The sequence below is a fragment of the Salmo salar genome, chromosome ssa07 (assembly GCF_905237065.1).
Source record: "Salmo salar chromosome ssa07, Ssal_v3.1, whole genome shotgun sequence".
NCBI classification, from domain to species: Eukaryota; Metazoa; Chordata; class Actinopteri; order Salmoniformes; family Salmonidae; genus Salmo; species Salmo salar.
In genome coordinates, this window is record NC_059448.1 from 26,216,535 (window position 1) to 26,243,364 (window position 26,830).

A 26,830-nucleotide genomic window follows, 5' to 3' on the forward strand; every position below is an offset into this window, starting at 1 on the left:
AACATCCATTTAATATCGTTGTCAAATTCTTTATTAGTCTTATAATCACATGTATGTTACACTTTTTACATTAGATTTTGTAATTGTACTGTAAATTATGTTGATGTTAAATGATCATGAAAATAATGATGCTGAATGATGAAGTAAATGATGATAGTAATGGTGATAGTAAATGATGGTAGTAATGGTGATAGTAAATGATGATAGTAATGGTTATTGTAAATGATGATAGTAATGGTGATAGTAAATGATGATAGTAATGGTGATAGTAAATGATGATAGTAATGGCGATAGTAAATGATGGTAGTAAATGACGTCGATTCATAGTTGAGTTGCAATGTAAACTCTGACATTCACGTAAATCATTCATTAATGTCAGTGGGAGACACGCAAAAATGTACATTAAGTGCACATATCTCAACTCAGAAAAAATGTGAAGCATAAAAGCATTGTTTAAAGTGGCTTACTTACCATCGTAGCAGACAAAAGGCCTTTTAACCCCGCACTGCGTATCGAACCATCCTTGTACACTGTCGTGTCTCATCATCACACATTGCTGTTTCCCTTCATAGTTATCTGGCTGATTGTTGCCCCATTTATAGAACCCGTTGAAGTCTGTCTGATATAGACCAGCGCCATCCTAACACGATACCATTCTTCAGGCCAATGCAGGTGCCACCCTTGTAACCCTAAAGGGTTAGTTGAGCCACCCCTTGTTTCTAGGTAAACCAGTTACCTCATTGATGAAGTCGCGCTGCGCCGTCATGTTGTCGAAGGTGGCCAGGTCAATGTGATTTTGCATGCAGTACTTTTGGGCTTCAGCCCAGCCCAGGTCATGTTGATGTTGTGAAAGCTATACTGATGACCAACGCAGAGAGATAGAGCGCAGAACCCTGGGAATGATAGGAATCAAATACGCAAAGACACACACAGAAGTATTTGTCAGTAGGGTCCAGTTTATTTATTGTTTCATGTATAATTTTTTTCATTATTAATTTAGAACTATTACTAAATCAATTAAAAATAATTATTTTACTGAATTGAAAGATAAACATGAATATTGAATCATATGTTTCTGGTGCCAGATGTCTTGATGACATCATGACTTACACTGACCAATGAGAACAAGGGTACTGAAACTCCACTCCATGTTCACCGTATCTCTGCCGACACAAAGATTTGTATCTTAATTTCCTAGCAGAATACTGTGAAGTTTATCCTAGACTCTGATCTTGAGTCAGTTTATAAATGTATCTGCTAATGGTTAAGGTTAGGATTGGGGGAAGGTAAACTGATCCTAGATCTGTACTTAGGGGAAACTTCACCTGTATTGTTTACAGTATTAAAGGTGGCCAACTCTAATGGACATGCCGGCTTTTGTTGCAGCCCTGCTCTAACCCCTGATTCTAGTAATCAGATTAGTAATGTTACGCTTATTCTCTGTCTTGGTGCCCTGTCTGTGTCTTTCACACAGTCAAACATAGATGAACTGTGAGGTGGCTACCACGACTCTGCAGGCATACAGGGCGGCAGCAGCAGCGTAGCCTAGTGGTTAGCGCGTTGGACTAGTAACCGAAAGGTTGCAAGATCGAATCCCCGAGCTGACAAGATACAAATCTGTCGTTCTGCCCATGAACAAGGCAGTTAACCCACTGTTCCTAGGCTGTCAATGAAAATAAGAATTTGTTCTTAACTGACATGCCTAGTTAAATAAAGGTAAAAATACAGAAGACATTTACCTGATTAAACATTGTATTGTCCATGACCGTAGCTTGGTTCACCTATTCGATCTGCTGTTTTTTTATACTATGGTGATTATGCAAAGAAGAGCACTGCTAGCATCACTAGCAGTACAATTCCTGGACAAGCTCTGGGTCCTAATAGACAGGGTTCAGAGTTTTTCCTGGTCAAGAATAACTCTTATTCCCTGTGGTTTGGGTGGTCTTAGCGGTTAGAGACATGCAGGTGTCAGTCTCCAATCCCTCCTATATTTCACTTTCTCACTATCTATAAAAAAACAGACTATTTTATGATAGGGGAAAGTGGGGTAAGTTGAGCTAAAGGGTTAGTTGAGCCACCCCTTGTTTCTAGGAAACCATACACAAAATGAATCATGTGAACAAATATTTAAGAACGTCATCATTTCATTTAGTCTGTGAAGGAAGAAACTACATCAAAAAAGTGGTAAGCAAGTTCTTAAATAAGCATGCCCTGATGTCAAGCAAAGAGGCACTGCGTTTGAAGGTAGGCCTTGAAATACATCCACAGGTACACCTCCAATTGACTCAAATTATGTCAATTAGCCTATCAGAAGCTTCCAAAGCCAAGACATCATTTTCTGGAATTTTCCAAGCTGTTTAAAGGCACAGTCAACTTAGTGTATGTAAACTTCTGACCCACTGGAATTGTGATACAGTGAATTATAAGTGAAATAATTTGTCTGTAAACAATTGTTGGAAAAATGACTTGTGTCATGCACAAAGTAGATGTCCTAACCGACTTGCCAAAACTATACTTGGTTAACAAGAAATTTGTGGAGTGGTTGAAAAACAAGTTTTAGTGACTCCAACCTTAGTGTATGTAATCTTCTGACTTCAACTGTATATCTCCCTCACTAACTTTAAGCGTCAGCCCATCTGTAAATAGCCCATCCAACCAACTACCTACCTCATCCCCATATTAGTTTTTGTTTTTCTGCTCTTTTGCACACAAGTTTTTCTGCTTGCACACCCTCATCTGCACATATATTACTCCATTGTAAATTGCTAAATTGTAATTACCTCGCCACTATTGGCCTTAATTTGCACATACTGTATACAGCTTTTTCTATTGTGTTATTGACTGTACGTTTGTTTATCCTATGTGTAACTCTGTGTTGCATTTGTCACACTGCTTTGCTTTATCTTGGCCAGGTCGCAGTTGTAAATGAGAACTTGTTCTCAACTGGCCTACCTGGTTAAATAAAGGTGAACATTTTTTTTTATAAATATAAAGAAAATGGTAAAGAAAATATATTTTCACCAAATCAAATGAATGTATTGTGTTAGAGGTTTCATGATGCTTGTATCTAAACCAAAGTAGATTGTTTTTTACATCAGTTGGGGTCTCTATTAGCTACAATAGGAGGTCCTAAACCTAGCATGAAAGTGCATCCTTGTAGCTATGTGAAAGTGCACCCCTTTGCTAAATTGAGCTCAGGTGTATCCAATTTCCTTTGATCATCCTTGAGATGTCGCTACAACATGATTTGAGTCCACCTGTGGCCAATTCAATTGTTTGGACATTATTTAGAAAGAAACACACCCGTGTACTGTATAGAAGGTCCCACAGCTGACAGTGTATGTCAGAGCAAAAACTCTACCATGAAGTCCAAGGAACTATCCGTAGAGCTCAGCCGTAAATCTGGGGAAGGGCATAAAACCATTTCTAGAGTGTTGAACATTTCCAAGAGCACAGTTGTCGACATCATTCGGAAATTGAAAAAATATGGAACTACTCAGACTCTGCCTAGAGCTGGCCTTCAGACCAAATTGATCAACCAGGCAAGAAAGACCTTGGTCAGGGAGGTGACCAGGAACCCAATGACCACTCTGACAGAACTACAAAGTTCCTTAGCTGAGATGGGAGAGCCTGCCGGAAGGGCAACAGTCTCTACAGCACTTCACCAATCTGGGCTTTATTGGAGAGTGGCCAGGCGGAAGCCATTCCTGAGAAAAAGGCACATGACAGCACGCCTGGAGTTTGCAAATAGCACGTGAAAGATTCAGAGCATAAGGCAAAAGATTATGTCTGAATGCAATGCGCTATGTCTGGAGAAAACCAAGCACAACTTATCACCTGTCTAACACCATCTTACCATGAAGCATGATGTTGGCAGCATCATGCTATGAGAATGCTTTTCAGAGGGAGGGACTGGGAGACTGGTGAGGATAAAGGGAACAATGAATGGAGCCAAATACATGCAAATCCCTGATGAGAACCTGCTTCAGAGTGCAAACAACCTTAAACTAGGGTGAAGATTTATGTTCCAACAGGACAATAACCCCAAGCATACAGCCAAAGCAATGCTGGAATGGCTTCATAATAAGAATGTGAAAGTCATGGAGTGGCCCAGCCAAAGCCCAGATTTGAATCCCATTGAAAATCGGTGGAAGGACTCGAAGATTGCTGTTCACCGCCGCTTCCCATCTACAGTAACTTAATAGACCTTGAGAAAATCTGCAAGAAAGAATGGGAGAAAATCCCCAAATCTACATGTGTAAAGCTGACCCAGACATACCCATGATGACTCAAAGCTGTAATTGCCACCAAAGGTGCTTCTATAAAGTATTGACTAGGGTTGTGAATACTTATGTAAATTAGATATTTATCTATTTCATTTTCAATACATTTGCAAAAATGTCTAAAAACATGTTTTCACTTTGTCATTATGGGGTATTGTGTGTAGATGTGCGTGACAAATCTACTTTATCCATTTTGAATTCAGGCTGTAACATATTTGTTTACATCCCTGTTAGTGAGCATTTTTCCTTTGCCAAGATAATCCATTCACCTGACAGGTGTTGCATATCAAGAAGATGATTAAACAGCATGATCAATACACAGGTGCACCTTGTGCTGGGGACAATAAAAGGCCACTAAAATGTGCAGTTTTGTCACAGAATGCCACAGATGTCTCAAGTTTTGAGGGAGCGTGCAATTGGCATGCTGACTGCAGGAATGTCCACCAGAGCTGTTGCCAGAGAATTTCATGTTTATTTCTCTGTCGTTTTAGAGAATTTGGCAGTACGTCCAACCAGCCTCACAACCACAAACTACATGTAACCACGCCAGCCCAGGACCTCCACATCGTCTTCTTCACCTGTGGGATCGTCTGAGACCAGCCACCCGGACAGCTGATGAAACTGTGGGTTTGCAAAACCAAATAATTTCTGCACAAAATGTCAGAAACTGTCTCAGCGAATCTCTACTGCGTGCTCATCATCCGCACAAGGGTCTTGACCTGACTGCAGTTTGGCGTCGTAAACAACTGCAAATGCTCATATTCGATGGACACTGGCACATTGGAGAAGTGTGCTCTTCACAGTTGAATCCCGATTTTAACTGTACCGAGCACATAGCTATGAAATTGAATCAGATTTTAAAAAAGCACTAAATGGCGCGTGAGCAAGATGAAACATCATTGCGCGAGCAAACACTGAGTCGAGAGAGAAGAAAATGCTTGAGCGAGCAGAGGACGGGTCCCACAAGTGCACAGGCCAGTCAAGATTGCAAATTAAACTTCAGAGCTTGCAAGTGTGACTTTGAGTGAACAGAACATCATTGGGACAGCAGTGGAGAAGGTGGAAAGGTTTAAGTTCCCGGGCGTAACCATCACAGACAAACTGAAATGGTCCACCCACACAGACAGTGTGGTGAAGAAGGTGCAACAAATTTCTTCAACCTCAGGAGGCTGAAGAAATTTGGCTTATCACACAAAATCCTGACAAACTTTTACAGATACACAAATCGAGAGCATCCTGTCAGGCTGTATCACAGCCTGGTACGGCAACTGCACCGCCCTTAACCGCAAGGCTCTCCAGAGGGTGGTACGTTCTGCACAACGCATCACCGGGGGCAAACTAGCTGCCCTCCATGACACCTACAGCACCCGATGTCACAGGAAGGCCAAAAAGATCATCAAGGACAACAACCACTCGAGCCACTGCCTGTTCACACCACCATCATCCAGAAGGCGAGGTCAGTACAGGTGCATCAAAGCTGGGATCGAGAGATTGAGAAACAGCTTCTATCTCAAGACCATCAGACTGCTAAACAGCAATCACTAACTCAGAGATGCTGCTGCCTACATTGAGACCCAATCACTGGACACTTGAATAAATGGATTGCTAGTCACTTTAAACAATGCCACTTTAATACTGTTTGCGTATCTTACATTACTCATATCACATGTATTTTAGACCATCTACTGCCCCTTGCCTATGCCGCTTGGCCATCGCTTATCCATATACTTATATGTACATATTCTCCTTCACCCTTTTAGATTTGTGTGTATTAGGTAGTTGTTGGGGAATTTTTAGATTACTTGTTAGATTTGTGTGTATTAGGTAGTTGTTGGGGAATTGTTAGATTACTTGTTAGATATTACTGCACTGTTGGAACTAGAAGCACAAGCATTTCGCTACACTCGCATTAACATCTGCTAACCATGTGTATGTGACCAATAAAATGTGATTTGCATACTTCTCTAAACTTTGACTTACCAGCACCATCACCCACTTTCCCCAAGGCATCTGAACTTACTATGTCCCTATGCTCAACTTACCCCGTACCCAGGGTAAGTTGTGCCAAGAGACATTTTTGTTGTTGTTGGAAAGGCTATGTTTTCAAAACTGTTATGTTTACATGAATTCTGGTTATTTCCAAGGATACAAAACATCCTGAAATATATGTAGATATCTTTGTTAGGAATATAGTATTTCCCTTGATGTAGTAATACTGACTGTAAAGACTTGCTCAACTTACCCCACTCTCCCTTACTATTAACACCTAAAATACAAAGTTATCTAATGCATCCCGTTTTTGTTTGTTACAGTATGCTATATTTGTTAAAGTTAGTCACTGTATGTGATGTTTTAGCATCTGTGTGTTGAAAGCATTTGAATAATGGTGCATCAATAGCTGGAAACTGTTCCACACTGCTTCGCCTGCCGAGATATTTTGTAATAATTAACTATAATTATAATAATGAGATCATCATGCAAATTTGAGTTTCCAAACACAGCTCAAGTCATTGGGATAAGTTGAGCCATTTTTTACATTCAGTATGTCAGTAGTTGCTAGGAGTGGTGGTAGGAGTCAGGCGCAGAGAGCAGAGGTAAGGAACTTTGTGTTTATTCCAACAAAACACAACACGATCGACGCCAACACAACCGGCGTGAAAAATGCAAAGTGCCCAGAACCACAGGTACACAGCATGCATAAACAAATAACAATTGTCGATCGCCAGCACATCCAAATACAAAACACAACCTGACGCTAAATAATCCCGCACAAACCTGGGCGGGCTAAACAGGCTTAAATAACCAAAAATCAAAAGAACCAAATGAGGAACAGGTGCAAACAATAAGACATACCAAACGAAAAGGAAAAAGGGATCAGCGGCGGCTAGTAGGCCGGTGACGACGACCGCCGAGCGCCGCCTGAGCAGGCAGGGGAGCCACCTTCGGTGGGATTCGTGACACAGTATCACCCCGTCAAGGTAAAGATAGTATTCTTTCTAACAAAGATATCACTATATTTTTCAGGATGTTGTATATCCTTGGAAATAATCATAATCCATGTCAATATTACAGTTTTGAAAACATAGCTTGTATAAAAAAAAGTGTTATTTTGGCACAACTTACCCTGGGTATGTATGGTGTAAATTGATCTGCAGGAAGTGGTAAGTTAAGCTGCCTATAAAAATCTGTACTGAATAAAATATTACCACGACCCTTTTAAAACCATGTCTATCTTTATTTCCCAAACACTTAGCAACAGAATTACAATCACTTTTTTCTCTTTTAATAATTTAAGCATATTTTAACACAGGCTAAATGCCTAACAAACACTTCTGTACTTTTTTAAACACTTTTAACATAGGCAAGGCCCTGTTGTTACCTCACATCCCAGTGATAATGCCTTGCATTACGCATGAGAAGAAAACACTTCAATTTGCTCAACTTTCCATTGGCTCCACTTACCCCAAGACAAACATTGACTATATTAGCCCACACAACTAAAATGATGCACTTTCATGCTAGATTTAGGACCTCATGTTGAAGCTTATAGAGACCACAACTGATGTATAGAACAATCTGAAAATGATCTACTTTGGTTTAGATACAAGCATCATGAAACCTCTAACACAATAAATTCATTTGACTTGGTGAAAATCTGTTTTTTGGACCTAACTTGCTTTTCCATGTGGTTCCTTCCTTCATGTACACCATACAATTATGACTTCTTTCTAAATATTGGGTCAAATTATTAATTTTGTGTATGGTATCCTAGAAACAAGGGTGGCTCAATTTACCCCTTTGGCTCAAATTACCACACTCTCCCCTCTACCTTGCATGTAAGTCTCTAGAACAATTCCTTCCCTTCTTCCTTGAAGAAATCACTATACACTGCGTGCACAATTATCAGGCAAGTGAGTATTCTGATCTTATCATTATTTCTATTCACATTTTCGAACTCCAAACCATATAAACTTGAATGCTTATTGGATTTAATCATTTTCAGGTGATATGTATTTGTGTAATGAGGGAGGGTGTGGCGAAAGGAATAACACCACATCAAGGTGTGCATAATTATTAGGCAGCCTCATTACCTCAGGTAAAATGGGCCAAAAAAAGAGATTTAACTGACACTGAAAAGCCAAAAATTTAAAATGCCTTTCAGACGGATGCGACACTCTTTAAATAGCTAAACTATTGTGGCATGACCACCGGACAATCAAACGTTTTGTTGCGAATAGTCAACTGGGGTGCAAAAAACGCATGGGGAAGAAAAGGCGCAAATTAACTGCAAAAGACTTGAGAAGAATTAAACGTCAAACTACCAGGAACCCATTATCCTCCAGTGCCACCGTATTCCAGATCTGCAACCTACCTGGAGTGTTCAAAAGTACAATGTGACAAGTGCTCAGAGACATGGCCAAGGTCAAAAAGACTGAAACAAGACCACCACTGAATAAGATTCACAAGTTGAAGCATCAAGATTGGGCAAAGAAATACCTGAAGACAGATTTTTCAAAGGTTTTATGGACAGATGAAATGAAAGTGACTCTTGATGGACCAAATGGATGGGCCCGTGGCTGGATCAGTAATGGACACCGGGCACCACTTTGAGTCAGGTGCCAGCAAGGTGAAGGAGGGGTACTGGTATGGGCTGCTATCATTGAGGATGAGGTAGTTGGACCTTTTCGGGTTGAAGATGGACTGAAACTCAACTCCCAAACCTACTGCCAGTTTCTGGAAGATTCTTTCATCAAACAGTGGTACAGGAAGAAGTTCTAGAAGGCCATGATCTTTATGCAGGACAATGCTCCATCACATGCATCCAAGTACTCCACTGCTTGGCTAGCCAGCAAGGGCCTCAAAGATGCCTGAATAACGACCTGGCCCCCTTCCTCACCTGACTTAAATCCTATTGAGAACTTGTGGGCCCTTCTCAAACGTGAGATTTACACTGAGGGAAGACAATAAACCTCTTTGAACAGCATTTGGGAGGCTGTGGTTGCTGCTTCTGCGAAAATTGATCGTGAACATGGATGGAAGGCTCATGGCAGTTCTTGAAAATAAGGGTGGCTATATTGGTCACTGAATATTTTTGAAAGGCCAAAAATTTTATATAATTGTAATTTTGTGTTACTTATCTGTTACACTTACTCTAAAAATTGAGAATCAACAAGTGAGTTGAGAGAAATTATTTTTGTAATTTAGTTGCCTAATAATTCTGCACACTAATAGTTGCCTAATAATTATGCACACTTATATATTTCCCTGAGAAAGACAAAACTCACTTTTCCTTTGTTAAACATTCAAGTTTGAGGTTCAATAACATTTTGGATTGACTGAGAGCATTGTGTTTGTTCAACAATAAAATGAATCCCGAGGAATACAATTTGCCTAACAATTGTGCACGCAGCGTACTGACTCGATTTGTCAACAGGTTAAAACTTTATTAAGGACATTTTATAATATTGTTATCCAGAAATTGAATGGAGGCAACCACAAACACTAGCTATAAAGCACAAATTGTATCAAAGATCTGTGAAATACATTAAATACGGTTAACCTATGACTAGTACAGTAGGCCACAAAAAGTAACACTATTCCATCTGATCATTGGAGGTCAAAGTCTTGAGCTCTGGCTTGGACTTAACCTTGACCTCAACTTCCTGCAGCTCCGTCACACTATTCCCACCCCCCTCCTTCCCCTTCCCCGACCACCCCAGCTTGAGTGACAGCGGGGCTGAGGAACCACTCCGACTGGACTTTGTGCTGCGGGTAAAGGAGGCAGAGGTCCCTCCCTCGATGTTGGTGCCCTCGAAGAGCTTGGCCATGAAGCTGAGGCCGGCCTGGCGGATGTGGGAGCTGCCGGCAAACACGTACAGCACAGGGTTCACGCTGCTGCTCAGGAAAGCGAGCGCTGTGACGTTGGGACGGGCCACCGCGGCTGCTTTAAACAAACTGTCGTTACCACCAAGTAGACCAATCACCTGAGAGAGAGAGGGAAAGAGAGAGAGGCAAAGAGTTGAGAGGTAGATACAAGAGAGGCAGATGGGGCTTATACCTGTTATTATACCTGTACGACACAAGAAATTAACTGCTTAATAATGTGCAGTACCTTGAAATATATTGGCAAACTCTCATACCTGTAAGATGTTGACCACGTGGTAGGGCAGCCAGAAGAGAGCGAAGGTGCCGATGATGAGGAGGATGAGACGGTTTCCCCGTCCCTTGTGCTGGAACATGGCCCTGCGTAGTCCACAGATGACGGAGGTGTAGCAGACGATGATGAAAGTGAAGGGGAGGAAGAAGCCCAAGACGGTCTCAAACAGGTACTGGAACACCTGGTGACCCACACTTTTCCAGTGGTACGACATGCAGATGGTCATGGAGCTGTTCATGTGCAGCTTCAGGTTACTAGATAGGTAGGTAGGTAGGTAGGTAGGTAGGAGAGAGAGAGAGAGAGATTTTACAACATGAAGTAGACATGATGGGTCTCATGGATGTTCCCCAGGACCACAGTGTGACTTGAAGGATGCAGCCATACTTCGCAGGTTATTAGAGAAGTGTTTAACAGCTCAGGAACTACAAAAAAAAACAGCCTGTAATGCAAACAAAAATCTTCAGATCAGTATTGAAGAATGATAAGCCTTTTTGTTAGTGTAAGTGTATTTTAATATTTCCTCTCTCTCATGCCTCTCTCACACACACACCCCATACACACAACCCATACACACAACCCCACCTGCGATAGAAGGCCATGGGCAGTGCCAAGACGAAAGCCAGCACCCAGATCCCCAGTAGAACAGCCATCAGGGTTTTCTTGGTCCTCATCCTCTGGGCCAGGAAGGGCCTTGCCACGGCCAGCCAGCGATCCAAGCTCATCAGGCTGATCAGGTAGATGGACACGTTCATGTTGACACAGCATAGGTAGTGTACCATTTTACAGGCCACTGCCCCGAACTCCCAGCCTCGCCCGCCTGCCAGGAAGCGCAGGAAAAGCGGGGAGCTTAGCAACACCAACGCGTCGGCCACGGCGAGGTTTAAGACGAGCAGGCAGGTAACTGACCGCTGCCTCACACGGCACAGCACCGACCACACAACAAACAGGTTACCGGGGAAACCGAAGACGAATGCTAGGACCAGGATGGAGATGCCGATCTGGTTTGATTGATGAGAAAGGAGAGGAGGCGAGAGGAGAGGGGGGCTGGGGGGGGCAGCGGAGATGGAGAGATCTGATGCCATTTAGGGAGGGAATTGAAGAATCTGTGGTTTGTAGAACTTTGGGATTAGCAGTCCTCACTACTGTTGAATAGAATGACCAGAGAAATAAGAATTAGAACACATGGTATGAAATATAGCTCTATGAATATAAGAGAGAGAGAGACACAGAATGAGAGGACAACAATGGATATTACACAATTCCTGTAGAGAGTATCAATCAAATGTATCCATAAACACTTTTTCATCAACATACAGATGTCACAAAGTGCTTTATGGTTATCCAGCCTAGACCACAAAGAGCAAACAGAAGCTCTGCTTTTGCTACTGGCATAGTTCAGTAAAGGCACTTGCAGAAGTTGTACACACAGGGAAAACATTTTGTAGCCTAGGGTTTGTGAAAAATGTGGCCTTTATAAACGCATTTCATGCAATTCTACATAATTTTAATCAAAATGACAGGCTACTTTGACACTAACAAAGTAAGAATCTGAGATCAATAAAAACGACCTTGTCTTCAATACATCAATAGGCTAGACCTAGGTGTGTGGAGACACATGTTGTACAATACCAGGAGGAAATTATAATCCTAAAAAAGCTTTCCAGGTTCACTCACTGGCGATGTGCTCGTGGTAAAACGTATCTCTTGTTTTACTTGGTAAACAATGCTGTTTGCTCAATAGGCCTATTTGGAAGTTGAAAACTTGGTAGCCTACAGACAGAATAGTCTTCTCTTTTCAACAGAATTAATTTGCTTTCCAACCTGTATTTTTGCCACGATTGTATCTGAAATATCGGTAAAGGCCTATTTTGGCTGCATGACTGACAGATTTTCCACGCGTTCCCAACTGTAAACTGTTTTGGCTGCATGACTGACAGATTTGCTGCGCAATCCCGACTGTAGGCATGCCTGGTGATTGCCCAGCTAGCAATGAGGAATCGGCCCAATTGATTGTATCAGCCCAGGAATCGGGTGTCAGACTCGGCACGGAATCAAAATGAATGACTGCCCAGAATCGGCCCAAGTACATCGGGCCGTTTCCGTCTACCGGAATTCAGCCGACTTTGCCATCATCTTACCAGAATCCCCCCAGAAGCAGCCCGATGCACATTTAAATAAATGTATACAAAATTACCTGATTTAGTCATTTTAAATATTACCATTATACATACAAAACATCTTGTGTCGGAGGAAACACCATACACCTGGTGACCGTGTCAGCGTGCATGCGCCTGGCCCGTGATAGGAGTCGCTACAGCGCGATGGGACAAGAACATCCCAGCCGGCTGGCCAAACCCTCCCCTAACTCTGGCGACGCTGGCCATATGTGAGTCGTCTCATGGGTCTCCCGGGTACTGCCGACACGGGTCTCGACCCAGCATCTGTAATGCTTATCAATTGCCCTGCACAAAGTATCAAAATACTACACAGGACTCTTAAATAATTTTATTTAAATGTTAATTGTATTTTTTTTTATCACTGAAACATTGTAGCTCAGTTGGTAGAGCATGGTGTTTGCAACACCAGGGTTGTGGGTTCGATTCCCACGGGGGGCCAGCACAGAAAAAAAAAAAAAAAATGTATGAAATGTATGCATTCACTACTGTAAGTCGCTCTGGATAAGAGCGTCTGCTAAATGACTAAAATGTAAATGTAAATGTAAAGCAGCCCGTGTAATCATCTGCCAGAGAGTAGTCCCAATCGGCCCGAGCCCCAAGTAATACATTTGGGCCAGATAACTACTGTATCACCGGAAACGGCCTGAGCCCCAAGTAATATACACTGCTCAAAAAAAATAAAGGGAACACTTACACAACACAATGTAAGTCCAAGTCAATCACACTTCTGTGAAATCAAACTGTCCACTTAGGAAGCAACACTGATTGACAATACATTTCACATGCTGTTGTGCAAATGGAATAGACAACAGGTGGAAATTATAGGCAATTAGCAAGACACCCCCAATAATGGAGTGGTTCTGCAGGTGGGGACCACAGACCACTTCTCAGTTCCTATGCTTCCTGGCTGATGTTTTGGTCACTTTTGAATGCTGGCGGTGCTTTCACTCTAGTGGTAGCATGAGACGGAGTCTACAACCCACACAAGTGGCTCAGGTAGTGCAGCTCATCCAGGATGGCACATTAATGCGAGCTGTGGCAAGAAGGTTTGCTGTGTCTGTCAGCGTAGTGTCCAGAGCATGGAGGCGCTACCAGGAGACAGGCCAGTACATCAGGAGACGTGGAGGAGGCCGTAGGAGGGCAACAACCCAGCAGCAGGACCGATACCTCCGCCTTTGTGCAAGGAGGAGCAGGAGAAGCACTGCCAGAGCCCTGCAAAATGACCTCCAGCAGGCCACAAATGTGCATGTGTCTGCTCAAACTGTCAGAAACAGACTCCATGAGGGTGGTATGAGGGCCCGACGTCCACAGGTGGGGGTTGTGCTTACAGCCCAACACCGTGCAGGACGTTTGGCATTTGCCAGAGAACACCAAGATTGGCAAATTCGCCACTGGCGCCCTGCGCTCTTCACAGATGAAAGCAGGTTCACACTGTGACAGACGTGACAGAGTCTGGAGACGCAGTGGAGAACGTTCTGCTGCCTGCAACATCCTCCAGCATGACCGGTTTGGCGGTGGGTCAGTCATGGTGTGGGGTGGCATTTATTTGGGGGGCCGCACAGCCCTCCATGTGCTCGCCAGAGGTAGCCTGACTGCCATTAGGTACTGAGATGAGATCCTCAGACCCCTTGTGAGACCATATGCTGCTGCGGTTGGCCCTGGGTTCCTCCTAATGCAAGACAATGCTAGACCTCATGTGGCTGGAGTGTGTCAGCAGTTCCTGCATGAGGAAGGCATTGATGCTATGGACTGGCCCACCCGTTCCCCAGACCTGAATCCAATTGAGCACATCTGGGACATCATGTCTCGCTCCATCCACCAACGCCACATTGTACCACAGACTGTCCAGGAGTTGGCGGATGCTTTAGTCCAGGTCTGGGAGGAGATCCCTCAGGAGACCATCCGCCACCTCATCAGGAGCATGCCCAGGCGTTGTAGGGAGGTCATACAGGCACATGGAGGCCACACACACTACTTAGCCTCATTTTGACTTGTTTTAAGGACATTACATCAAAGTTGGATCTGCCTGTAGTGTGGTCTTCCACTTTAATTTTGAGTGTGACTCCAAATCCAGACCTCCATGGGTTGATAAATTGGATTTCCATTGATTATTTTTGTGTGATTTTGTTGTCAGCACATTCAACTATGTAAAGAAAAAAGTATTTAATAAGATTATTTATTTCATTCAGATCTAGGATGTGTTGTTTAAGTGTTCCCTTTATTTTTTTGAGCAGTATATTTGGGCCAGATAACTCACACCAGAATCGGCCCGAGCTCAATCCCCACATCCTAGGCATAAGTAATACTGCCGAAGGCGGCCCAGACTCGAGCCACATGACATAGGGCGGGTCTGACTCTCAGATGAGTGCCCCAGCTCTCAGCCGGAATCGGCCCAGATCCACTGTGCTAGCTGTGTGTGCTACACACAAGCCACAACTAGGCAATTTTGTTAAATAAACTATTAATCATCTGTGGCCAATTTATAGGCCTACACCTGATGTAGTATTCGGAATTATTTCAATTATTTCTGAACTGACAGCAGTAATTCTATAATTTTGACAAATGTATTACAATTTATCAGGGGTGCAAGTGGCACCTCCAGAATCCTTCACGCACCTATGATTCTATAAGGAAATAAATGACAAAGTGCAACACTGGAGAGATGAGAGTTGCAGGCTCATGTTTATCAGAGTAGGTAGAGAGAAAGTGAATCTCATTGTAGTTTTGTTAAATAAAGGTCAAATAAAAGAAGAAAAAATTGTGCGAGATATAGGCGAGCTACTCTCTCTCTCCCGACAGCAATGGTTACACGTTGTTCTATATAGGCTACAATGTTGAGCAAATCAAAAACCCGGTCCAGCCCAACAAGAATCAATTATCAGGCACGTTTTCACAATACATTTTTTAGGGGGCAGCCAGGAAACTGCCATAGGAGTCAACTTGAATTAGACAAATTTTTACATTGCAAACAGTGGAAATCAGGGCTGCAACTTTGGTTTTATAAGTGGGGGGGGGACATAATAATGCAAAAAATATATATACCTTTTTTTAGGAGGAAGATCAGCTTTAATATTGCAGATAAATTGTGACTTCCATCAATGTAATTGTCCGCATCATTTCCAATCCCCCATATATTTTTGGGTAAATATATACAGTACCAGTAACTGTCCAAACTTTTATATATTTTCCTTTATTATTTTTCTCTAACCCTACCATCCCTCCCCTACCTGGAGTAAACTAATGGACAACAACACTTAGGCTTCTACTTCCAGCTTAAACATACTATATACATTTTACGGACACAGTATATTTTACAATAGTTATCTTTTGTTTGTTTTTAGTCCCATCCTTCAGCTCCAAACAACCCCTCCCATCTCTCTGTGAACACCATCCAGTTTTTCGATATCTATTTGCCATATATTTTTCAACTGTGCTGTGATGTTTTACAAAAGTTCTGAACCTTTCCTATTCTCATAGATTCGACATATTGTAAATAAAAAAAAAGATTTTTGCTCAGAGTATTATTATATTATTGATCGATTGACTATTACTTTTTAAATCACCCAGCAGTGGTATTTGTAGTAGGGAACATAACTTGACAGGGGTCTGGGGGCCCTCCCATTTTTTGGGGCATCTAAAGCGCATTTCTACACAATCTAATATGACCCATTTCCCTTCTAGCCATCTCAATGTAGAACAACAAAAAGTAAGCAAAACTTCCCACAGTCATCAAGCTAGGTAAGTGATTGACTGAACTAGATTCATGATAATTCAATAATCAGTAGCCTAACAAATGAACAACTCTTACAAATAAAGTGCAAAGACAACTTTTGATTGTCTTTAAGACATCCTCTATAACAAATTTCAGCCAGACCGCCCAGCCAACCCGAGCCGCCTACACTCACGACACCACCAGTCTAGTCAATAACTGAGTTCTCTCCCCAACACAACTTCCTTCACATCTTTTTTTTATGTCTCAAGGGAAAGGTTTGGAAAACAAAGGCAGAATGAAAACACACATACACCTACACATTAAGACACAGAAACAGTGTACCCTCCATATAATTCATATCATAGGCCTAATAGTACTGTAGAGCTCTTTTCACTTGTACACAATATAGCTGGGTCACCCCGTCCTGCCCTTAAGGGTCCACGGCCCTGTAGCGCCCCAACCCAACACAGCCCAATCAGCTTTAGGATCTTAGTGAAACGTTCATTATTGTTTTCAGAGGTGTGTTAGGCCAAGGCCAGAGTGACAACAGTACAACAGACCCCCAGGGCCAGGACTGAGCAGCCCAGCAGCTAGGGATTGCCTAAATCTCCTCTGACGTGGACATGTTTTCAATACAGACTCCTTTTGTCGTACAGTATTCCATATAAGGCATCCAAATCTTATGAAAGTTGCACAGTATACCCTTAATCTTAAAACAAATCTAGTGATACTGTACATAACTTGACATTTGTTCCATACATTGTGGAAGGATAACTAACCTTCCAATAAATGGCAATGCATTTATTAGCCAGAATAAATGCTAGGTTACACAGTTTCGTCTGATAACAGTCTCCAGTATAAACATTTCCAAGCAAACAAAAACATGGAGAAGGGAGAATCTGTAGACTTGCTGAGATAAAAGAACATAGTATTTGGCAGAATTCAGTCAGCCTTCACAAGACCATAACATATGCAAAGATGTCTTCTTTTGTGTTTTACACCTCCAACAGAATAATAGAATTTCAGTTTCACTGGCATATAGTACATGCTATAGATGGTCTTAAACTGCAGTAATTTATGTGTGAGATGATATGAACATGACTGGGCATTCTAACAGATCTGTATTCTCTCATCATTACCAGTAGCGTCTCCCAGGTCTTCCTCACATTTTTGTTTTGTGTCATCGGGAAAAGCCTCCATCAACCCTTGATACAGTTTGGAAATCAACTTTGGAAGTTTGTCAGACTGCCTTAAAATAGCATCTGGCTTGTCCAGTGTTGACTGGACAGAGAGAAAAAAGTGTTGTATCTCCTCACCTCTGTCACAGACTGGTCGTCCCTGGCTGCTGAGACTCCTGTCACCATCTGATCCTCCTAAAATGAGGCATGACAAAGAATTACCTTGGTGTACATTTATACATTATATTACCCAAGAATAAAATCAATGGTTCAACCATTGAAATTACCATTATCCCCAGATCCCAGACTGTAGCTTTAAACTTCATCTGCTGTCCTGTAGCTACTGTAGGTCTACCCGTCAATTCAAGATGGAACTTTGTATCAGTCACTGAATATACTGCAAAAATTCACCTGTGCTCCGTAGACTGGTCTTCCCTGGCTGTCTGACACTACTGGGACCCCTGTCACCATCTGATCCTTTTAAGGCATGATGTGCATAGTGTTGTGTACTGACTGCACTAGAGGGCTGCATTTCCGTGGCATGCCTGCGGGTCCCGATTTTTCATGCTGCAGGCGGGAGCGGGCGGTCAGACAACTTCTTTGGGATTAAAATATTTTTGTTGTCCCACAGATTATTTTGAAATGGTCCTCTTTCTGCTTTGTATACATTAGCCTACATACTGTATGCGTTAGCCTAAAAACAATTTTTTTGCATTATTCATACATTCAGAATCCGGTGCTTCACCTTCAGTAGCCTACCTCCCCTAGTTGGGCATGAGAGTTCAAGTGCGCCTAGTATGTGTTGTCTCGCTGAAATAGTAGGCTGCCTACATGGGTGGAGAATCACGTGTCAGTTAACTTGAATATGAAATTAACTTAAATATGATTAGACTGTAGTTTACTCCAGTGTCTGCTAATAAATATTGATAATGAAAAGAAGTGGAGGGCACTCAACCAACACGAGTAGAAGTGCAATCAACAAATGTAATCATGATTGAAAAGGCACAACAGGCACATAGGTTAGTCTACTACGGTGAGTGAGCGTTGTGCCTTTTCATTTTCAATAAGTATGGAATACCCATTTATTTGTCTCTGCCTGCAAATCGTCCTCCTAAAAAGGTAGCCATTAACCTATAGTACTATGCAAAACGTAGGAAGTGTAGCTTATTCATTCACCTCAGTCGAGAGGGGATGAAACATTAACTAATGTTACATGTCAGTTACAAAACTAGCTCAGCACTGCGAATAAACACTAGTTTAGTTTTTTGCTGTTAAGTTAATGAGCAGTTACCTTGCCAGGAAAAGGCACATCAGTCAACTAAAGAGTAGCCAGTTTCTGTTCCTTTTACAACTCGGTAAAAGAGTGCAAAGCATTCACTGAACTATACTCAACTCCCCTGTGCTGGTCCAGCTAGCCTTCCAGAAGCTTTGCCTTCACACAGCCTGGCAGCCCACTCTGTGGTGTCCACGTGGTCCTAAATCCAGTCGGATAAACACTCCAAACAGCCTACACGGCAGTTCGGCGGCATCCGCATGGTCCTAAAGCACACCGTTGCCTTGTTTTATATCACATTCCAATGATAAAACAGTCAGTTGTCCCCCGTGAAAGTTGCATCCCTGGTGGAAATGATTTTTCATGCCATGAGAGTTACCGGATGATGGCAAATGGGTTCCGGAATAAAACAGTCCCAAATTGAGAGGTTCCGGATCCTTTTCTGGCAAGATCTGGCTCCAAATAAGCACTGGACAAAGGCCAGAGGGACTTGTTTACAGCTAGGTCCCTGTGGCTGTATTTCCATTAAGCACTAATAGGCACGCAAAGATCATGTACTTATCTTCAACACATCATCACATACAGTCATACATGCAGATGGACATCATCACATCGTCACAAACAAGGGAAAATGAAACACACCTCCCCTCCGAAACGTTTCATTCTGGACACTATACACAATGTTTGTATCAACAAATATAAAAAATGTATATTGGCTTCACACTTCACAATGCTGACCTTTATGAGTTTGTTCACTTGTGGAGTTATCTTCGTTTTACCATTGATCTTCTCAGAGCAAATCCACAGGAAGTGCATTTGTTGGCTATTTTGTAAATGTTTTATCTGTCCGTCTATCTAACCGCCCGTCCGTCCATTTGCCTCCACGTCTCAGTCTTCCTTCTCTCCTCTCTTTCCTCACTCTTGTACTCCTTCTGCCATTATTGCATCATGTTCTTGAACGTAAGAGAGGGGAAGCACAGGGGATATGACATCGCCACAAATAAGGAAGGAAGTCTGTGCTCATCCCATTTGACCATGTTCAAATGCGATGATATCCTTCTGTTCCAACCTGGTCATTTATGTTGACCCATCCTATTGCATTAAGCATATGCAATAACGTAACGTGTCATATATCCGTCATACTGTAAAATATCCATCTGTCTTTGTAGTCTGTCTGCCTTACTCACCTGCTTGCTCTCCTTATTTCCCATCCCACCGGGCACACAATGGGTGAATCAACATTTGTTCCACGTAATTTCAATGAAATTACATTGAACCAACATGAAATAGAGTTTGAATTGATGTCTGTGCACAGTGGAATATTTCAAGTTGGTGGGAATTTAGAAGAATGTGGGGTTCCCTGCGTGGTGGGAGAGAGGGGGACCTGCTTTGATACTGCTATTCAATGAGATGTTTTACTTTGTTGGCATTTGGAATTTTGCTACAGTTGAAGTCGGAAGTTTACATACACTTAGGTTGGAGTCATTAAAACTTGATTTTCAATCACTCCACAAATTTCTTGTTAACAAACTATAGTTTTGGCAGGTCGGTTAGAACATCTACCTTGTGCATGACAAGTAATCTTTCCAACAATTGTTTACAGACAGATTATTTCACTTATAATTCACTGTATCACAATTCCAGTGGGCCAGAGGTTTACATACACTAAGTTGACTGACAGCTTGAAAATTCCAGAAAATGATGGCATGGCTTTAGAAGCTTCTGATAGTCTAATTGACATCATTTGAGTCAATTGGAGGTGTACCTGTGGATGTATTTCAAGGCCTACCTTCAAACTCAGTGCCTCTTTGCTTGACATCATGGGAAAATCAAAAGAAATCAGCCAAGACATCAGAAAAGAAATTGTAAACCTCCACAAGTCTGGTTCATCCTTGGGAGCAATTTCCAAACGCCTGAAGGTACCACGTTCATCTGTACAAACAATAGTACACAAGTATAAACACCATGGGACCACGCAGCCATCATACCACTCAGGAAGGAGACGCCTTCTGTCTCCTAGAGATGGACATACCTTGGTGCGAAAAGTGCAAATCAATCCCAGAACAACAGCAAAGGACCTTGTGAAGATGCTGGAGGAAACAGGTACAAAAGTATCTATATCCACAGTAAAACAAGTCCTATATCGACATAACCTAAAAGGCCGCTCAGCAAGGAAGAAGCCACTGCTCCAAAACCGCTATAAAAAAGCCAGACTACGGTTTGCAACTGAACATGGGGACAAAGATCGTACTTTTTGGAGAAATGTCCTCTGGTCTGATGAAACAAAAGTAGAACTGTTTGCCCATAATGACCATCGTTATGTTTGGAGGAGAAAGGGGGAGGCTTGCAAGCTGAAGAACACCATCCCAACCGTGAAGCATGGGGGTAGCAGCATCATGTTGTGGGGGTGCTTTGCCACAGGTGGGACTGGTGCACTTCACAAAATAGATGGCATCATGAGGATGGAAAATGATGTGAATATATTGAAGCAACATCTCAAGACATCAGTCAGGAAGTTAAAGCTTGGTCGCAAATGAGTCTTCCAAATGGACAATGACCCTAAGCATACTTCCAAAGTTGTGGCAAAATGGCTTAAAGACAACAAAGTCAAGGTATTGGAGTGGCCATCCCAAAGCCCTGACCTCAATCCCATAGAACGTTTGTGGGCAGAACTGAAAAAGCGTGTGTGAGCAAGGAGAGGCCTACAAACCTGACTCAGTTACACCAGCTCTGTCAGGAGGAATGGGCCAAAATTACAACAACTTATTGTGGGAAGCTTGTGGAAGGCTACCCGAAACGTTTGACCCAAGTTACACAATTTAAAGGCAATGCTACCAAATACTAATTGAGTGTATGTACATTTCTGACCCACTGGGAATGTGATGAAAGAAATAAAAGCTGAAATAAATCATTCTCTCTACTATTGTTCTGACATTTCACATTCTTAAAATAAAGTGGTGATCCTAACTGACCTAAGACAGGGAATTTCTATTAGGATGAAATGTCAGGAATTGTGAAAAAAATTTGTTTAAATGTATTTGGCTGAGGTGTATGTAAATTTCCGACTTCAACTGTATGTATGACAAATAGCTAAATGGTGCCAAAAAAGTTTTTAAAAATCATCTCCCTCCATTATCATGTAATATTTCTGACAGTCCTCTCCTTTTTCCCTATGAGCTGATTACTGATGCATCACACACACATTCAAGTTTTAGGGAGGAAATAGCATGTTGGGTGGTGATCAGGCAACAGATTATATACAAACAGTTGATGATTGAAGTCTATGTGCTGTCTATTTGGTTGAACTAGAACTGAAGTAGAGTTAAATATTTACAGGATGTTGATGCTGTGTGAATTTGTAAATGTAGCCAATATATGAGAACTCTATTTCTCAAATGACGTCATATCCTCCATAGCACACCACTTTTGAGGCAGCTGATCATTTAAGATCAAGACACTGTTTTGCCCAACATCTTCCCCTTTTTCTCTGACCACCATGTATCTGTGACAGCATGCGAGAGACAGAGAGAGAGAGAAAAGAGAGGCACAAGAGAGAGTCAGAGCGAGAAGGAGAGACTACAAGACAGAGTATTTTGTATATATATATATATATATATATATATTATCTGGTTGCTGTTTGACTCATCAGATACTTCCATGCATGCAGTGGCCTGTTAGCTGTAAGTGTGTGATACTGTGGAACTGTGAGAACAGGTTTCAATATGACAGGTTACAACCTGAGGCCAAATATGCCCAATAAATATTACACATGAATGAGGGGCAGAAGAGGTATTTCATTATTTGAAGCATTTTTATGAATTATATCTTGAATTTTTAGAATCCTTAAAATGGACTTTTAAGTGTTAAGGTTTTGAACAGCATGGATTGTGTGTCGCTGATATGATTCTTTATGCATGTTGATTCATTTTGATGTTATTTTGTATAAAGTGTATGCAAACACACTATCACAGCTTATTGTGAAATAGACACAAATTACTTATTCGAAACTCATGACAGGTACATGAAAAACTCTACTTTTTCATGTGTTACATGATTTTCATCACAACACATTTCATGTGTATTACACTATTTTCTTTTTCACAACGCATGAGTACATTACACAAATTCCAATTTGTTAGCTAGGCTAGCTAGGTGGCTAACGTTAGCTATGTTAGGGGTTAAGGTTACGGTTAGGGGTTAAAGTTAGTGTTAAGTTTGGGGGTTAAGGTTAGGGACAGGTAACATGATAGCTAAGTAGTTAAATGGTTAAGGTTAGGTTAAAGGGTTAAGGTTTGGGTTAGTGGAAGGGTTTGCAAAATAGTTGCAAAGGTGCTAATTAGCTCAGATGTAAAATTTGTCTATGTTGAGATTCAATCCCGTAACCTTCGGATTGCTAAACTTTCATGTTATATGCCCACCCATCCTCCCCGACCAACCTCCTTTCCTTTCTGTCTTAAGTAACCTACTGTCTTTATCTGTGATTGAAATTCACTACAAAATGTACTGCACACAAATACATTTCACAATAATCTGTGACACAGGGTTGCTAAACAACGAATCAAGTAACTTCCTCTTTCTCGATGATAAAATCATCTATTTCCTCACCACTTGTTTTACGTCTCTCTCTGTCTGTCTGTCTCGCTCTCGCTCTCCCTCTCTTTCTCGATTCCGACTCTCAGGATGGAATCCACAGCATGGAATACCACCACCTACTTCTTTACCAACTCATCCACTCCCAACCTGTCCATCCCTTATTCTGTTGGAATCTCCTTTCTCCTGGTTGCTATGACCATGGGTCTCCCCGGAAACCTCCTAGTGGTTTGGACCATACTATTCAGCCTGAGTCGCCGTTCCATCACGTCCCTCTTCATCCTCCAGCTAGCGGCCGCTGACGCACTCGTGCTGCTCTCCGCACCCTTCTTCATTCACCAGCTCTTCAAGGTCGGAGTCTGGGAGTTTGGAGAGATAATGTGTAAGCTCCTGCATTACGTCTGTGGCATCAGCATGTACCTCAGCATCCTATTGATTACCTTGATGGCCGTCGACCGACACCTTGGCGTGCTACGCCCCTTCCAGTCCCAGCACGTCCGGACGAAGTCGAGGCTCTTTCCTATCATGGGTGTGGTGTGGGCGCTGGCTATGGTGCTGCCCACTCCTCAGCTTGTGTATCGCCAGGTCCGAAAGGGGGAGTGTACCACACATCACCCCGGGCACGCCCACCAGGTGACTTTACTGACAGAATATTCCTTCATACATCTTGTTATTTTAGTGTTGTACAGTATATTAGTACTGTACACCACATTATTTCATATTGTTTCATCCGTTTTCCATAAAACATATTGTATATTTATTTTATTCTATATGCTTATTTATTTTAAATAGATGTGGATATAGCTAAAACAATTGATCAATCTGTCAACATTGCTTTTGATGCATTTATTTGTAACAGACAAGAACTGCAATTTAAGTAGATCAAATATGTAATTACACTCTTACTAAAACGTAACCCCATGTGGGATTGGCATCCTGAAGACACTTTAATAATGAAATCAAATCGTTTCTGGTCCCGTCCTCTCTACCAGGTGTTCCACTATTCCCTAGAGACAGTTACTGCGTTCCTGGTCCCCTTCAGCATCATGACGTTCTGCTACTTACGCATCGCTCATACCTTAGCGTCCAGCCGTACCCACTGGCACCACCGCTCCTACAGGAAGACCAACCGCCTCATCACACTGATAGTTGTGACTTTCGCCCTCTTGTGGGCTCCGTACCACCTGGTCAACATCCTGCAAGTGGGCATATATATTACAAAGGGTCTTGAATACTTATGTAAATAAAGTATCTGTTTTTATTTACTTGTAATAAATTAGCAAAATTAAAAATTAAAAACTGTTTTCGCTTTGTCATTATGGGGTATTGTGTGTAGATTGATGAGGAACATTTTTTATTTAACACATTTTGAATTCAGGCTGTAAAACAACTAAACATGGAATAAGTCAAGGGGTATGGATACTTTTTCAACGCACTGTATATACAGTACATACACACAATGCCTTCAAATAGTATCCATACCCCTTGACTTATTCCACGTTTAGTTGTTTTACAGCCTGAATTCAAAATGGATTGAAAAAAATTATAATAACCCATCGACTCGCAATAACCCATTATGACAAAGTGAAAAAATGCTTTCAGAAATGTTTAGCAAATTTATTGAAAATGAAACACAGAAATATCTATATAAGCATTCACACTGGAGTCAATACTTTGCACAAGCACCTTTGGCACCGATTATATATATACTGAAAAACTCCCCGGTCCTTAATGATTACAAGCATATCCATAACATGATGCAAAGAGTGGTACTCAGTAATATGTCGTATTTGATTTGTCCCAAATTTGACACTTTTTATTCAGGACAAAACGCTAATTGCTTTGCCACATTTTTCACTGTATTACTTTAGTGCCTTGTTGCAAACAGGATGCATGTTTTGGAATATTTTGTACAGGCTCCTTCTTTTCATTTTGTCAATCAGGTTAGAATTGTTGAGTAACTACAATGTTGTTGATCCATCCTCAGTTTTATCGTATCACAGCCATTAAACTCTGTAACTGTTTTAAAGTCACCATTGGAGGCCTCCCGAGTGGCACAGCGGTCTAAGGCATCACTACAGACCCGGGTTCGATCCCGGGCTGTATCACAACCGGCCGTGATCGGGAGTCCCATAGGGCGGCGCACAATTGGCCCAGCATCATCAGGGTTAGAAGAGGGTTTGGCTGGCGGGGCTTTACTTAGCTCATCGCGCTCTAGCGACTCCTTGTGGCGGGCGCATGCAGGCTGACCTCAGTCGTCAGGTGAACAGTGTTTCTCTGACACATTGGTGCGGCTGGCTTCCGGTTTAAGCGTGCCAGTGTTATTAAGAAGCACAGTTTGGCGGGTCATGTTTCGGAGGAATCATGACTCGACCTTTGCCTCCAGAGCCCGTTGGGGAGTTGCAGCGATGAGACAAGATCGAAATTGGGGATAAAAATGGCATTAAAACACAAATCTACTGTTTGTAGACATAGTTCAAGTTCATAATGAAACTTATGATTCCTTGTTTCAGGTGGGGGCCGTTCTCTCCAGGTCTTCCAGGGATTTGCTGGGGTTCTGTCTGAGAGCTAGGACAGTGGTCATAGCTGTAGCTTACCTCAGCAGTGCTGTCAATCCTCTGCTCTATGCCATGGCCGGCTCCTGCTCTGGCTCCTCCCTCACAATCTATGGCTCCTCCTCCAGGGGTGTGCGGGGTGTGGCACAGCTGCTTGAGGGGACGGCCTCCAACATGGACATGCCCAGCGTGAGAGCAAAGCATGATGGTAGAGGTAGAGAGAAAGAGAAGGAGGACTGGGGAGGTGGGAAACCAGAGGGAGAGGTAGAAGAGATGACAATGGTTCCAGGGAAAAGTGAGGTGGAGAAGGAGGACGAGGAGGCAGAACAAGAAAAAGAGATGACAATAGTTCCAGGAAAAAAGAAGGAGGAGGAGGAGGGAAACTAATTTCCTGAAGGCAAAGAAATGACTGGACTGATTGTGAAGGTCCTACATGCTATTGCTTGCCAGCCGGTCATGACTCTTCTGATAGCTGTCTTGTTGTGAATGTCGATCTCACCTCTAAGAGTTTCCTAATCAGTCAACGACAGCCATATCTTCTCTGAGAAAAGTGTTTTAATTTTCTTGCACTGGCACACAAACACAACATGTCAATGCTTTTGATCAAATAAACACGGTAAACAATTAGACAAATATTGGTAACACTTTACATTATACAGTGCTCTTTTTACTCTGTAACAGTTTGGTATTGTACTGTACTTACAGCAGTAAATCACACACGCACACACACACACACACACACACACACACACACACACACACAAACACACACACACACACACAAATGGAGAGAAGGTGAGAAGGTCAGACAGACAAAGCATACTGTAAAGACAATTGACTAAATTCACTCCACCACCCACTGAGCTTGAATCACCACCTCTAAAAACAGAGATATAGTTCGGTCA

At 42.2% G+C, this 26,830-nt stretch overlaps 2 protein-coding genes across 3 annotated transcripts; one reads left to right on the plus strand and one right to left on the minus strand.

Moving 5' to 3' along the window:
- Positions 1-9,706: 9,706 nt before the first annotated feature.
- LOC106609000 (leukotriene B4 receptor 1) lies at positions 9,707-23,932 on the minus strand. Of its 2 annotated transcripts, XM_014207321.2 has the most exons (6): positions 23,811-23,932; positions 23,612-23,729; positions 17,646-17,702; positions 11,023-11,582; positions 10,424-10,694; positions 9,707-10,267 (listed from the first exon to the last, which is right to left on the minus strand). In XM_014207321.2, exons 4-6 carry the CDS (start codon positions 11,520-11,522, stop codon positions 9,878-9,880), a joined length of 1,161 nt encoding a protein of 386 aa, XP_014062796.1. In that variant the 5' UTR covers positions 11,523-11,582; positions 17,646-17,702; positions 23,612-23,729; positions 23,811-23,932; the 3' UTR covers positions 9,707-9,877. The 2 variants fall into 2 exon arrangements, with proteins under 2 accessions (XP_014062796.1, XP_014062794.1); XM_014207319.2 differs by lacking the exons at positions 23,612-23,729; positions 23,811-23,932 and adding an exon at positions 19,519-20,308.
- LOC106608999 (leukotriene B4 receptor 1) lies at positions 23,241-26,736 on the plus strand. The gene is made up of 3 exons (XM_014207318.2): positions 23,241-24,003; positions 24,363-24,572; positions 25,884-26,736. The coding sequence occupies exons 1-3, from the start codon at positions 23,461-23,463 to the stop codon at positions 26,310-26,312; spliced, it is 1,182 nt and encodes a 393-aa protein (XP_014062793.1). The 5' UTR covers positions 23,241-23,460; the 3' UTR covers positions 26,313-26,736.
- Positions 26,737-26,830: the final 94 nt, after the last annotated feature.

What these genes read in the sequence shown, in the direction of transcription:
- LOC106609000 (XM_014207321.2), bottom strand. Translation starts at nt 11,522, where the DNA reads ATGGCATCAGATCTCTCCATCTCCGCTGCCCCCCCCAGCCCCCCTCTC. An exon ending in CCCATGGCCTTCTATCGCAG is followed by an intron (nt 10,695 to 11,022) that starts GTGGGGTTGTGT and finishes CTACCTATCTAG; the next exon opens with TAACCTGAAGCTGCACATGA. An exon ending in ACGTGGTCAACATCTTACAG is followed by an intron (nt 10,268 to 10,423) that starts GTATGAGAGTTT and finishes TCTCTCTCTCAG; the next exon opens with GTGATTGGTCTACTTGGTGG.
- LOC106608999 (XM_014207318.2), top strand. Translation starts at nt 23,461, where the DNA reads ATGGAATCCACAGCATGGAATACCACCACCTACTTCTTTACCAACTCA. An exon ending in ACCCCGGGCACGCCCACCAG is followed by an intron (nt 24,004 to 24,362) that starts GTGACTTTACTG and finishes CCTCTCTACCAG; the next exon opens with GTGTTCCACTATTCCCTAGA. An exon ending in ACCTGGTCAACATCCTGCAA is followed by an intron (nt 24,573 to 25,883) that starts GTGGGCATATAT and finishes TCCTTGTTTCAG; the next exon opens with GTGGGGGCCGTTCTCTCCAG.